The 14,257-nt window shown below is 56.1% G+C and overlaps 3 protein-coding genes across 3 annotated transcripts; 2 read left to right on the top strand and 1 right to left on the bottom strand.

Annotated features, from left to right (window-relative positions):
- The first annotated feature begins 456 nt into the window (after window positions 1-456).
- On the top strand, window positions 457-1,818 carry H310_13971 (hypothetical protein). Its single transcript, XM_008881652.1, has one exon. The coding sequence runs from the start codon at window positions 462-464 to the stop codon at window positions 1,764-1,766; it is 1,305 nt and encodes a 434-aa protein (XP_008879874.1). The 5' UTR covers window positions 457-461; the 3' UTR covers window positions 1,767-1,818.
- A 434-nt stretch (window positions 1,819-2,252) lies between these two features.
- H310_13970 (hypothetical protein) lies at window positions 2,253-6,217 on the bottom strand. The gene has a single exon (XM_008881651.1). It carries the CDS (start codon window positions 6,189-6,191, stop codon window positions 2,286-2,288), a length of 3,906 nt encoding a protein of 1,301 aa, XP_008879873.1. The 5' UTR covers window positions 6,192-6,217; the 3' UTR covers window positions 2,253-2,285.
- A 616-nt stretch (window positions 6,218-6,833) lies between these two features.
- On the top strand, window positions 6,834-14,229 carry H310_13969 (hypothetical protein; the record flags this gene model as incomplete). The annotated part of the gene is made up of 6 exons (XM_008881650.1): window positions 6,834-9,205; window positions 9,255-10,402; window positions 10,451-10,904; window positions 10,959-14,054; window positions 14,099-14,178; window positions 14,225-14,229. The coding sequence occupies 6 exons, from the start codon at window positions 6,834-6,836 to the stop codon at window positions 14,227-14,229; spliced, it is 7,155 nt and encodes a 2,384-aa protein (XP_008879872.1).
- Window positions 14,230-14,257: the final 28 nt, after the last annotated feature.

The raw sequence follows: 14,257 nt of genomic DNA, 5'->3' as shown, positions 1-14,257 counted from the left end.
TAGTTTATAATTCGAGGCCGAATGGTTAAATCCATACAAGGCAGGGAGTCAGGTGTGTGGAACCGAGCCCTTGACACAAGTATCACACCTCCATCTTGTGCAGGTCCACTGTCCACGTTAACGCGTCGCAGTGGCGTACTAACCTCAAGTAGTATGCATACAATTCAACATAGTAGCCTACGCAATGTTGATCATGACGCGCCCTACGTCACACGATGAATTCGAGCTTCAAGATAGTTTGGATTCGAATTCGTGACTTTGGCGCTTCGGATTGGTGCATTTCTGCGCTCGCCCAGAGATGCAAATTTGCCCGGAGATGACGTCATCCTTTCAGCCAATCCGATCGTTAGAATTTCCAGTTGGCCAATCCGATGGCTCAGAATATTTGCATCGACCAATCAGAATGGTCTACCTCCTACAACTTGAAACGCCTCGGCAAAGCGCGCCCATTCCACAACACGATGTCGGGAACATCTGCAGTGGCCGCCGCGGCAATGTGCTCCGACACGAATGCCGACGCAGCGACCCATGCACACTCCAAGGTCCTGTTGCCACAAAGCTACTCGTTTGCGTGCTCTGGCTGGCTCAAGAGCTACCTCTTTGGCGTGGGCCGAGCCCTCCAAGACATGGACTTGCATCGAGATGCAACGATGCTGGGTACATCTGGCGGATCCCTTGCAGCCTTATCGTTGTGCCTCGACAACGATTTCGATGAGATGGTGCGGGGGGTTGTCAAGGACATGGCCCCCACGGCTAGATCGTCGATTCGCAATGCGTTCCGTGTCCGAGAGTACCTGGACGAAGCGCTGCAGATGTGGGGAAACTTTGATCGCCCCGGAGCCCTCGAACAAGCCAAGCGTTGCGTAATTGTATATTCGTCCATCTCCAAATGGACATCCCGACGGAAGAGTGTGTTCGACAGCATCGAAGACTTGACCACATCGATCCACGCGTCGTGCTGCGCAGTCCCCATTTGCGGCCTTCCGTTCCGCTTCAATGGCGAGTGGGTCATGGACGGTGGCCTCTTTGACTTCCAACCGGTGTTGGACGAATCCACAGTCACAATCAGTCCATTTTACTGTACCCAGGCCGACATCAAACCATCGCAATATGTCCCGATGTGGTGGGCGATGTACCCACCTGAGCCCGAGCGCATTCAATGGCTGTACGAGCTCGGCAAGCACGACGCCTTTGTGTGGGCGTTGAAAAATGGCTACACGACCAAGACTCACGTATCCCCCACACCATTGGAAGCAAGCTCCATTTACCAGACGAAGCTTGGCCGTTTCCTGGGCTACAAAATGATGGAGTCGCATGTGCTCGACTTTTTCTTTGTTCTGACGGTCGTCGTCATCTGGAAACCGATTGCATTTGCCCTGCTATACACAGAGCTTTGGTTGCGTGCTTTCGTGCATGCGACCGAGTCTGGCATGCTGGCCGTGTCAAGCGCTGGCATGTGGAGCTGGGTCGCGACTATGTCAGTGACACTTGCCCTTATTGGCGCCGGCCTCGTCCTTCCCACGAGTGTGCTGCAGTGCGTTGGCATGGGCATGTGCATCATGCTGTGCTTCTTTTCGTCTTGTTCGGCACGGTTGGAAAAGTCGTACCACAAATGGGGGCGGTGCCTCACGTGTGTCCAACTTGTGTTCAGCATGTCGCTCTTCCTACGCACGATTCCCGTCGTAGGGTCTCGCGTGAACATGAAGAAACACAAGTGGCTCGTCGAACACTCGATCGTGTACCGCCTCACCAAGGACTTTTTGTAGCTGTCTGTCTCCCGTATAAGCTAAACTTAGAAGCGCTTCAACCAAGTGGACATGATGCCTTTGTGTCCTTGGATCGAACATGGAGGGAATGGCATTCAGATCGTCGCCGCCGATAGCTTGCATTATTGCGCAGTCGATCTGGAGCTGGTTCAGCTAGACAAACCAACTACACAACCGCAGCGAATCCATTCATGGCACTGTTCCAGTCGTTGGAGACCAACATGCTGATTTGGAAAGAAGGGTGACTTGTTTCGACGTCCAGTAAAGGCAATCTGTTGTGGGCGACGACTCGTAGATGCTCCTTTGCCAAGAGCGTTCCGTCCTAGCGACTACGACATTTTGATACACTGTTCAACGCGCCACGGGAGTAGGGCAAGATGCGCGACGATGCTGCGATTGTTTGCTGTGTCGACGCTCAGTAGCCCGCTTCGACACGCAGTGTGCCCACAGGATGGTCAAGTTCTGAAGCCCACTACACAACAGGAGGCAGAAACACCACCAAGATAAGTGCTCGTTGAGTTAATGCCGAGTATTTATCTGGCTCGCGCCAACGTAGCCGCCTTCAACTGCCAGCTCGTAAAATGCGCCGGTTGCATCGGCGAGGAGAGCAGTGGGCGAGTCGTTTTGAACCAATGTGCCATTTTCTAGGACGAGGATGCGGTCGTAGTCCAAGACCGTTCCGAGGCGATGGGCAATCGTGATGAGCGTCGACGATGCAAACTCTGCTCGGATTATCTTCTGCAGCATTTCGTCCGTCGTTTGGTCGACTGCAGCTGTGGCTTCGTCCAGCACGACAATCCTGGCCTGGCGAAGCAGGGCACGCGCCATGCACAGCATCTGTCGTTCGCCGACACTAAAGTTGTCGCCGTTTTCGTCCACGGATTGTTCCAACTTGGCGTCCGACGTCGCAGTGATGCGGGGCATGAGATTCACTTTATGCAGGGCAGCCCACAACTGCTCGTCCGAGTACACGTCGAGGGGGTCGAGGTTTGTTCGCAGCGATCCCTTGAAGAGAACAGGATTTTGGGGAATGATGGCAAGACTCCGTCGGAGTTGCCGCAGCGGCAGGGTCGCTGTGTCGACCCCATCTATCTTGATTTGCCCGAAAGCGAGTTCGTTGATTCGAAACAGAGCCATGGTCAAGCTGGACTTGCCCGCGCCAGTCCGTCCGACAACACCGACCTTTTCGCCTCCCGTGATGGTGGCGCACACGTTTTGCAGTACAAGCGGGTCGTGCATCTTGTACTGAAAGCTCACTCGATCAAACACAATGTGTCCTTGGGTCGGCCACGGCACGGCATCGAGAGCTATTTCTTTCGTGGAACCTTCCTTCTCCAGGTTAGCGTACTCATGGAGTCTCTCCGGTGCAATCAACGACGTTTCCAGGCTCGCCCACATATTGACAAGGTTCGCCAAGTTCACGGGCAGGTTTAAACCGTACGTGATGACAAGCGCGAGCAAGCCCGCCGACATGTTCGAGTGGCACACAACACATCCGAGCAGAATCGCGAGCACGACGGCATTGCTCACGCACTGGATTCGTAAGCTGTACCATTGGTTTACGGCGACGGTGGCAAAGCACGTGGCAGAGTACGTGTCGATGGCAGCGTCGTGCATGCGGCAGAACCGTCGGCGGTATCGATCGCCAAACGCACGAATCGTCACGGCACCGTCGACGGCTTCGCTGACAAGACTTAGAAGCGGCGACAGCGTAATTTTCTTGATCCGATTGACATCGCGTAGCGGCGCGAGAAAATACGCCCCAAGTTTATAGTAACCAAACATGAGAGGCGGCAGGAGCAACCCCATCCACTGGATCACAAACACACTCGTGAGGATCTTGCTGAAGGCACTGGCGGATTCCGTCAAGATGGATGACATCGCGAGTGGAATTTCAATATCGCACTGAAACACGTCATCGCCACAGCGATTCAAGATGCGACCGATCGGGTTCGTGTCGAAGAATCGCATGGGAGCGCGGACGAGACTGGCCAGCATAGCTTCAAACATCTTCTTGGACCCGCGAAGTCCAAACATCATGACGATACCGACTTGCGCGATCGTGAGCACGCACATAGCCAGCACCAAGATCGTGTACACGGTCAGGTAGTCGTAGTTCACGTCGTGTCGATGGTGTGCTGTGATTGACGACGCTTGGTTGCCCCAATACGACAGCCACAGATCACACGCCAATCGGACAGTTTCCGTGACCAGCGTCGTCCAGACCACAATGGCGAACGCTCCGTAGCCGCCCAAGCTGGACAAGTATGCCAGAACGACTGCACGTGATACTCGGCCGTCTGCGCGGCTCTCGTCGACGATGAGTGTCCCAGAAGTGTTGGCGCTGGATGGCTTGGTCTTGGGAGTGAATACCTTTGCACTGTTGTAAAATCTGATCGGCGATCGATTCGTCGGGGTGACAAGGAACAAGTCGTCGTGGGGGTAGCTTTCAATGCTGTCACTTGCTTCGTCGTTGCTAAGTTGTCGCGAGGACGGGGCTTCCCAGAAACCACGTTTGGCTGGTAGCGGAGACGGATATGGAGACATGTTGTCGCGGTCTTGGTGCGTGGACTTTGCCTCGAGAAGGCGGCCGTCCTGGAGGAGAAATGCACGGTCAACGTGGGCAGATGTGATGATGTCGGGGCTGTGAGAGACCAAAATAACAGTTTTTAGCCGAAGGAGGCCGCGGAAACACCTTGTGAAGATTTCGTTTGACACGAGGGCGTCCACGGCGGCGAGCGGTGCATCTAAAATGTACACGTCTGCGTCCGCGTAGCAAGCACGAGCCAAGCTGACACGGGCGCGCTGGCCGCCACTCAAGTTCACCCCCTTGAGGCCAATTTCCGTGTGGTCTGCGGACGGCAACGCCTGAATGTCCGTCGTTAACGCGCACGCATCGAGGACTTTGCTGTACTTGGCGCGATCATACGGTTTACCAAACAGGATGTTGTCTCGAATGGACGCATTGAGAATCCACGGTTGCTGGGCAACGTACGCAATACTTCCACCCACAAAGACGGACCCACTCAGTTTGGTCATTTCCCCTAACAAGACAGAGCACAGAGACGACTTGCCAGCACCGACGGCACCATGAACGACCACAAGTTCGCCATGTTTCACAGTCCAATCGAGGTGTTGGAAGAGCGGCGTCGTGGCATCTCTGACATCTCCCCACACAAATGAGCCATCCGTTATGGACACGACGATGTTGTCCGGCCCAAACGTTGCTTTGGCTTTGTCGTCGTCATGCGTTGTGACGTTGGAAAGTTCGCACTCGGGCAGGCGGAGTACGTGATCGATTCGCCCAGCGGATACGAAGGCACTGATTGCTCCTACGACACTGACAGGCAGCACGGCAAACGATTCCTCGAGCGTCTTGAACAAGGCCAGCGTTGTAAAGACTACCGACACCGTCAGCTCGCGGTCCATCCACATCGCGTAAGTTGCAAATACAACGACAGTGACAATGACGGGAGCGATCGACATGGACGTAACGAGGGCAAGCAGGGCCTTGATGAACGACCAAATCTCGGCCACCTCTTTGTTGCGTAGGGCAATAACTTTTGCCGACATTTCATCTTCCCACGCGTTGAACTTGACACTCTGAATGGCCCCAAACAATTCGTGGACGAGCTTCATGCGGTTGTCCTTGGCTGCGAGGACACGAGCGTCGGCCATTGCGACACACACACCAGCTAAACCAGTCAGCGCCAAGATTCCTATGAGGGCTCCGAAGCCAACCCATATGGCCCACCCGACTTGGCGGTGGATGAAGTACAAGGTCATGCCAATTTGAAGGGGGCATATCCACATCATGTTGACATGGACAGGAAGTCCCATCACATCGACAACGTCGACCGTAAAGATGTTTGCGATGTCACCGGCCGACTTGTGTTTCTTGGACACCGCGCTGAGGTTGAGCGCCTTTTGAAACAACATCGCACGCAAGCACGCTGTGAATTGAATGCCAATAACTTCGTTGATAAACGTGCCATGGACTCGAAGGACTGAACTCAACACTTGCACGAGGAAGAGCGACACGGACAGCCACACACCTTGCATCCAGTCCATGGGACTGGACCCCACAAGTTTGATCAAGTGTGGCAGGACGAATGCAGGTCCGTACAATTCGCAAGCAGCGGACGCGAGCTGCATCAGAGCCACCACGACGAGGCGAAAACCGTAAATGGAAAAGAACGAACGCAGCAAACCTCGGCTGCCTTGACTGTACTTGGCATTGAAGCGGACCACGCACGGCGTAACTTTGTGATTGTCCTGGAGGCTCCACATGTCCACTGGGGCAAGCTGGCGAACATTGCCAAGCGCGACAAGTGGACTGGCCCAAGCAAACGTTGCCTTTGCAAGCACCGCGGCTCCATCGAGCGGGTGGACATTCTCGTTGACCGCCGGTGGTTGATCCTGCATCGACAGCGGATCGAAGTTGTCGCTCGATTCAACCTTGCCGTCAACTCCAATTGGGTGAGAAACCTTTGAAAATGCATAAGGTAAGTCCGCAATATAAAAAGACAGAGGCTACTTGAAACTAGAATGTTGCTTCGCCGCCCCGTCCAGCGCTCTGTTCCTCTTCCTCTTCGAACGTTTTCTCTCTCCGCTTTCTTTGGCCAAGCGTTTTAGAACCACATTCCGCGGTTGGAACATCAAGATCAAATGATGGCGGATTTCGTCGTGCGCGTCGTGCATTCTCTTGTGAAGATGTGCCTCCGTGACGGCCTCACCTCTCCTCTGCCGTGGTCGCCAGTGCGGTCCTGTAGCGCTCAAGAACAAGGACTGTCTGGGCAATGAACAAGTGTACGTACGACTCGCCATCGTTGCCCGGTACTTCAAGTCACAAACGAGCGACGCCCGAGGTCATGTTGGTAATGACCGTCATATTGTACATTCGAGTTGTTTGGGCCGAAAGAAGGAGAAGTCCTAAGATTAGGACGACATCATACTGAGTTCTAGTACATTTTGCAACGAGCCTGGTTTCAAGAACTGATTTGGCTGGTTAGGACCCCACGATAAGGAACTTCCACAGGGCGACACAATTCATTGCTGCTGGAGGAAATGCCACGAACGAATCTCGAGGTCCTCGGCCCGTCCGTGTCGTACGGCGCGCGGGCGCCGTTACCGTTTGACCTCCTCCATCAAGCTTTTGAAGCTCGTGCCAGTTCTCACCCGCATCTGAAAGCGATTGAACATGACAACGCTTGGCTGTCGTATGGCGACCTGAATTCCCAATCCGACACGTTGGCTTGCCACTTGACGACGCTCGGCATCGGTCGTGGCTCACGCGTGGCTGTCATCTTAGATCGCTGCCTCGAATTCCCCATTGCTCTCTTGGCGTCACTCAAAGCTGGCGCAGCCTTCATGCCGGTCGACGCAACGTTTCCCATAGGACGCGTGGCTTTCATGCTCTCCGATTCCAAAGCGTGTGCGATCATCACCACGGAAAAATTTCGCGGACAAATACAGGCGCTCGATTTGGCATCGATTCCAGTCGTATACATCAAGTCGGACGATCTTGCTGCTTCGCCTGCCGTGCCGATAGCCAAGGCCAAGGCCAGCCGCAACGACGAAGCGTACGTTGTATACACGTCTGGCTCGACGGGCAAGCCAAAAGGCGTGCCGATTTTGCATGTCGGTGCGGTGAACGTGACATCATTTCATGCACCGCATGTTGGTATTGTCCAAGGCACTCGCGTGATGCAATTCATGGCGATTGGGTTCGACGTGTGCCAATGGGAAATCTGGACCACGTTGTCCGTAGGTGCGACACTGGTGTTTCGAACAGACGACATGCTCAAGGTAATGCCGACTGTGGATATCGTGATGTGTACGGCGACTGCTCTGTCGCTGATGGGGGAACCGAGCAAATTTCCCAACCTGAAGTCGGTGCTGGTGGGAGGTGAAGCCCTTCATGCAGCACTGCGTGATTTATGGAGCCCCGCCGTTCGCCTGTTCAATTGTTATGGCCCCACGGAATGCGCCATCACGACTCACTTTGGAGAACTTACCTTGGGCGTCCCCATCACGATCGGCAAGCCACTACAGAACGTGAGTGCATACGTCCTGGATGAACAGCAACGACCGGTTCCGATCGGTCACGTGGGTGAATTGTACTTGGGTGGTCACGGGGTGTCTCCTGGGTATATCAACCTGCCCGACCAAACCTCCCAACGCTTTCTGCCGGATCCGTTTGTGCAAAGCTCGTCGTGTCGCACGATGTTCCGGACGGGAGACTTTTGTCGACAGCTCGTGGACGGCTCTTTTGAGATTCTAGGTCGCGAGGACAGCCAAGTTAAGGTCAAGGGCTACCGCATTGAGTTGGACGAAGTGGCACAAGCCATGATCGAGCACCCCAAAGTTGTTGCTGCTGCTGCCATCGTCAAGGACAAGACACACTTAGTTGGGTTCTTCACGCCGTCGGATGTAAACCCGGAGACATTGCACGAAGTTGTTGCTGCTCAGCTGCCCATGTACATGGTGCCAGCGATATGGGTCGGCCTTGACATGATGCCCCAAAACGCCAACGGCAAAACGGACAAAAAAGCACTGGAATCCATGGAAGTCGTGGCGGCCGTCGACCCACTCGAGACGGAAAACGAACGACGACTGGCATCGCTTTGGGCACAAGTGTTGGGCGTGAAACTGCACGACATTGGCCGAAACACGTCGTTTTTCTCCCTGGGGGGCGATTCCGTGTCCGCCATTCGTCTGGTGTCCAAGGGTAAAGAGGTTGGCCTTGTCCTTTCCACGTCCGCCGTCTTGAAAAACCCTCGCCTGTCCAAGATGGCTGCGTCCGTACAAGTACAAGTCAGCCACACGTTGACCAAGTCCGAGAGCGAAACAGTGTTTGGAAATGTCTTGTTGACCCCAGTCCAGCACTTGAATTTCAACCATGTGTGGAAGAACGTGCATTTTTGGAACCAATCGACAGTCCTAAGGCCCAGCCGAACGTTGCATCCTTCCGAACTTGTTCCGGCGGTCGCGCGTTTGGTCGAGCACCATGACATGCTCCGCGCTCGGTTTGCTGTGGACTCGAACAAAACGTGGTCGCAGCACATATCCGACCCGTCACAAAACGTGAATGTCGAGTTCGTTCCTGTCGACTCGATGGCATGCCTGAACGATGCCATTTCGGCCAAGGAGAGGTCCTTGCACTTGATCCAAGGCCCCGTTTACGCCGTCACTGTGTTTGTGCTGCCCAACCAAAACCAATACGTCCACTTTGCCATCCACCACACTGTTGTGGATCTCGTGTCGTATCGAATAATTCTTGACGACTTGGAGATGCTGTTGGCCAAACAGTCCCTCGGTCGTAAAACGATGTCTTTTCAAGAGTGGTCGAGACGAATGACAGCTCAAGCTCCGCTTTGGGATCCAAGTGTGTGGGCCGCCTATATGGCCGACGACATTTCGCCCCCAGCAACCCTTGGGTGATTCACCCAGGATGCCTGCATACCCGACTAAACCGTTCACCCGTAGGACAAAAATTCAAGCGCAAGGCGTGCTGAGCGACGAAGTAACATCGAAACTGGATGCTGCCAATGCAATCTACGGCACCAATATCCAAGAATTGGCCCTCGCTGCACTCACTACCGCATACGCCGAACTCCTCCATACTGGGGAAGGTTACAAGCTGCTGCTTATGATGGAAGGACATGGCCGAGAGCCGTGGGATCCCGAGATCGATGTGTCCAGTACCGTCGGGTGGTTCACAAGTCTGTATCCGGTTGTGTTCTCGGCTACAAAAGACCTCGGACACCTCATTCGGCAAGTGAAGAACAAACTTCGCGGTGTGCCGCACGGCGGTCTATCGTACGGCGCGATCAAGTATTTGGCCCCAACTTCTGCCTCCACGGAATCCATCAAGTCCCACAAGAACCACAACCTAGCGTTCAACTACGCTGGTCGTTTCCAAGAGCTGAACGCATCAAGTGGACTGTTTGAGTGCATTCAAAGTGTATCGGATGTCGTGGGCGATGACGAGATGGATTACATTCCGGGAAACATTTACTTGCACCACGAACGGTCACAGTTGGTGTTGGACGTGTCTGTCCAAGAGTGGCAGCTCTCCCACGACCAAACAATCGAATGGGTCGTCCTGTGGTGCAAGTGGATGAACGTCATCGTGAGTCACTGCTTGGATCCGCAAACGTTTGGCGGGCACACGTTGTCCGACGTCCCATTGCTCGGCACGACCGATGTCGTGGAAGCCGTGGAAACGGAACTCTATGCCACATTGGGTTTGCGTCCTACGGATGTCGAAGACATGTATCCCGTGACGCCGTTGCAGTCGGGAATGCTCTTCGCGACGCTCCAAGATCCTTCCGAATATGTTCTCCAGTCAACATTTGACGTCCGAGGAGACCTCGACATCGCGACGCTAGAATCGTGCTGGCATCAACTTGCTGACCACGAAGCTCTACTCCGGACAGTATTTGCGTCAACTCCTTGTGGGCTGTTCCAAGCTGTGACGAAAATCGACTATTCCGCGTGGACCTTGTTGGACGATGTTTGGGCACTCGACGAATTAGACGCATTGACGCACGCCTTTTGGCTGGCCGATCGAGCGCGGGGGTTTTCGTTAGCAAGCAAATCTTTCCACCGCTTCACAGTTGTGCAAGTGTCAGGTGCGTCGTTGGTCCGGTCATCGGTGGACGCTGATTGCTCTCATGTAGATTCAAGGTATCGAGTAATGTGGACTACACATCATTCAGTGATGGACGGATGGTCGGGAACGCTTCTCGTCGATTCATTACGGAGGATATGTGCTGGGCAAACGTTGAAACACCCGACTACATCGTTCAAGGACTACCTGAACTGGCTGGCCATGCAAGATGAACATCCTGCGGAGACGTTTTGGCGGACGAAGTTGAAACATTTGGACAGCACAACTCGACTTTCCCTGCCGAAACCACTCCACACTCGACTTGTCGGCGAGCCGTACTCGATGGCAAACTACTCCCTCTTGCTACCGCACATCCACCGCGTCTGCTCGAAACTGCAAGTCACCCCCAGTTCAGTCTTTCAAGCGGCGTGGGCAATTGCCATACAACAGTTTACGCGACACGACTACGTTGTGTTTGGCAATGTCGTGTCCGGACGTGACATTGACATGCCTGGCATTGAAACGTACACACGATATCCATATCCTGGCTGCAGTCGCTGATGATGGTGCTTGAGTAGGCTCGTTGGCGTTACGATCAACACAATTCCGGTCTTGGTGCACGCTGCACCGACTATGACGACGGACGACCTTGTGCGCAGCGTCCACTTGTCCGCACTGGAATCAGCACAGTTTTCTCACTCCAGCTTGACCGAAATCAAGCGATGGACTGCACATGAAGGCAAGTTTTTCGACACACTATTTATGTTTGGCAACTATGCGGCGGCATCTACACATGACACTGGCATTGACGGAAATGCCACCTTCACCCTTGATTTCAGGGAAGGCAGGGAGTTTTCCGACTCGAGCATCGCCATGGCAGTATACAACGACAGTGGCGATCAATACCGAATCGAGGTCACACATCAAACGAGCCAAGTTGACACTGCTTGCATCGACTTCTTGTCACACCGGTTTCTCGATATCATGACTCGTCTTCAAAGCCAGGAAGAATATTCAATGGTCATCTCCGTGCTGGATCGACCATCATCCCGCGAAGCTACCCTCATTCAGAACTCGAGCTTTGGTCCCGTGGTACCGTTGCCGTACGAGTTGTTGCACCACGGGTTCGAGGCGCGCGCGAAGGAGCACCCCGACGTTCGAGCGATCGAGTTTGACGACCAGTGGCTGTCGTACGGCGAGCTAAATGCGCAGGCGAACGCGCTGGCGGTGGACTTGGCTTCTCTGGGAGTGGGTGTCGGCTCGCGCGTGGCTGTGATCATGGAGCGGTGCTTGGAGTTCCCGATCGGGCTGCTCGCTGTCCTCAAGGTGGGCGCCGCGATGCTTCCGTTCGACGCGGCGTTCCCAATCGAACGATTGTCGTACATGATTCGTGATGCGAGTGCGAGCGTTGCGATTTCCACGACGAATTTAACGACGCAGCTGGAGAAGTTGAAGGCGGTGACGAAGATGGTGTTTGTGTCGTCCGATCAGCTGGGAGCCAAGGCGGCCGACTTTGTGCCGAGTGCACAGCACCAGGCGACTCGGTGGGACGAAGCGTACGTCGTATACACGTCGGGGTCGACAGGGAAGCCGAAAGGTGTCCCGACGCTGCACGCTGGTGCGGTGAACCTGGTGTGTTTTCCGTTCTGTGAGCCGGCGTACTGTGTGGGCATGCGCGTGATGGAGGTGTTGTCGATCGGGTTCGATTGGTGCCTGGAGGAGATCTGGAAGACTCTGTGCAACGGCGCGACGCTGGTGCTGCGCAGCGACGACTTGGAGCGCGCGTTGCGGACTGTGGATGTGCTGGCGATCACGTCGACGGGGCTGTCTTTGTTGGGCGACCCGCAGCAGTTTCCGAACTTGCAGTACGTGCACGTGGGCGGCGAGGCTGTGCCTGCGTCGCTGAAGGACTTGTGGTGCTCAGCCGTCACGCTGCTCAACACGTACGGGCCGTCGGAGTGTTCCAGCACGACGCACTCGGTGCAACTGACGACAAGTAGTCAAATCTCCATCGGCAAGCCGACCAAGAATATCAACTCGTACATTCTGGACAGTGCGAAGCGGATGGTTCCTGTGGGCGTGGTGGGAGAAGTGTACTTGGGCGGTATCGGTGTGTCGCCCGGCTACATCAACTTGCCCGAGCAGACTGCGGACCACTTTTTCACGGACCCGTTCAGCACGACAGGGGGGTCCCTGATGTTCCGAACAGGAGACCTGGGACGTTTGCTGCCGAGCGGAGAGTTTGAGATCCTGGGTCGACTGGACAGCCAAGTGAAGCTGAAGGGGTACCGCGTCGAGCTGGACGAGGTGGCGGAGGCGATGATGCAGCACCCGCGGGTGGTGTCGGCCGCGGCGCTGGTGAAGGACAAGACGCACTTGGTGGGGTATTACGCGCCGGCGGACGTGGACGCGGAAGCGCTGCAGAGGCTGGTGGCGGACCTGCTGCCGGTGTACATGGTGCCGGCGGCGTGGGTGGCGCTGGAAGCGCTGCCGACGAACGCGAACGGGAAGATTGACAAGACGGCCCTGGCGTGCCTGGACGTGAAGGAAGACGTGCGTGCGCTGACGAGCGAGGCCGAGGTGAAGATGGCCGGCGTGTGGGCGAGCGTGCTGGACGTGGACGTGGGCGTGATCGGGAAGAACACGTCGTTCTTCGCGCTGGGCGGCGACTCGATCTCTGTGATCCGGGTGGTGGCCGCGTGCAAGCAAGTGGGTTTGAGCATCACGGCGGCCGCGTTCATGAAGGGGTTGGTGTTGTCCCGCGTGGCGTCGGCGGCAGTGAGCGGTTTGTCGGCGGACGTGTCGTACCCTCGCGTGTCGCTGCCGGACGAGGTGACAGCGATGGTGGCGGGGGAGTGGGCCGCGTCGCTGGCGCTGACGAAGTACGTGGTGTACCCGGTGACGCCGCTGCAAGGCGGTATGATCTACGCGACGGTGAATGCGCGCGGCGCGTACGTGGCGCAGATGCCGATGCGCCTGCGGACGGGGGGCGTCGGGGCGAAGCTGAGCTCGGCGTTCCGGTCGGTGGTGCAGCAGAACGACGTGTTGCGGTCGACGTTTGTGACGACGGCGCGCGGCATCTTTCAAGTGATTCGTGAGGACGCGGCCGACGTGGAGGTGGCGGAGGTGCGCGTGTCGAGCCTGGACGCGTTCTTGGCACAAGACTACGCTCGCGGATTCGCGGTGGGCGACAAGTTCTTCGTGCGCCTGGCGCTGGTGGAGGCCGAGGACGGCTCGTTCGCCGTGCTGACGATCCACCACGCGCTGTACGACGGGTGGTCCTTGTCGATGCTGATGGGCGACCTGATGGACGCGTACAGCGGCGTGGCCGTGCCGAGCCGACCGAGTTTCTGCAACGTGGTGGACTACATCGAGGCGCAGGACGCGGGAGCGACGGAAGCGTACTGGCGGTCGTACTTGGACGGGGCGGTGCCGTCGCCGATCGGGTCGTTGGTGGACTTGTCGCCGGAGGCGGGCGAGGCGCGGCCGCTGTCGACGGTGTGCAAGGTGTCGATGGCGGACTTGACCAAGGCGGCGCAGCGGTGCGGTGTGACGGTGGCGGACTTGACCAAGCTGGCGTGGGCGGCGACGCTGCGCAAGTACACGCGTCAGGACGACGTGGTGTTTGGCGAGGTGTTGGCGAACCGGGACATTGCGGTCAAGGACGCGGACAGGTGCGTGGCTTTTCGTGTTGGCGTGTGTCTGACGATGGTTGTAGGATCATGGGTCCGCTGATCAGCACGGTGCCCTGCCGCGTCCGCTTCGACGACGCGTCGACGTTGTCGTCGCAGCTCAAGTGTGTGTTGACGGACCGCGTGGCGACGATGGAGCACTCGCACGCGAGCCTGACGGATGTCAAGCGATGGAGCGGCATCGA

Source organism: Aphanomyces invadans, assembly GCF_000520115.1.
Source record: "Aphanomyces invadans strain NJM9701 unplaced genomic scaffold supercont1.59, whole genome shotgun sequence".
Classification (NCBI taxonomy): domain Eukaryota; phylum Oomycota; class Saprolegniomycetes; order Saprolegniales; family Verrucalvaceae; genus Aphanomyces; species Aphanomyces invadans.
This window is presented reverse-complemented; position numbering and strand designations above follow the sequence as displayed.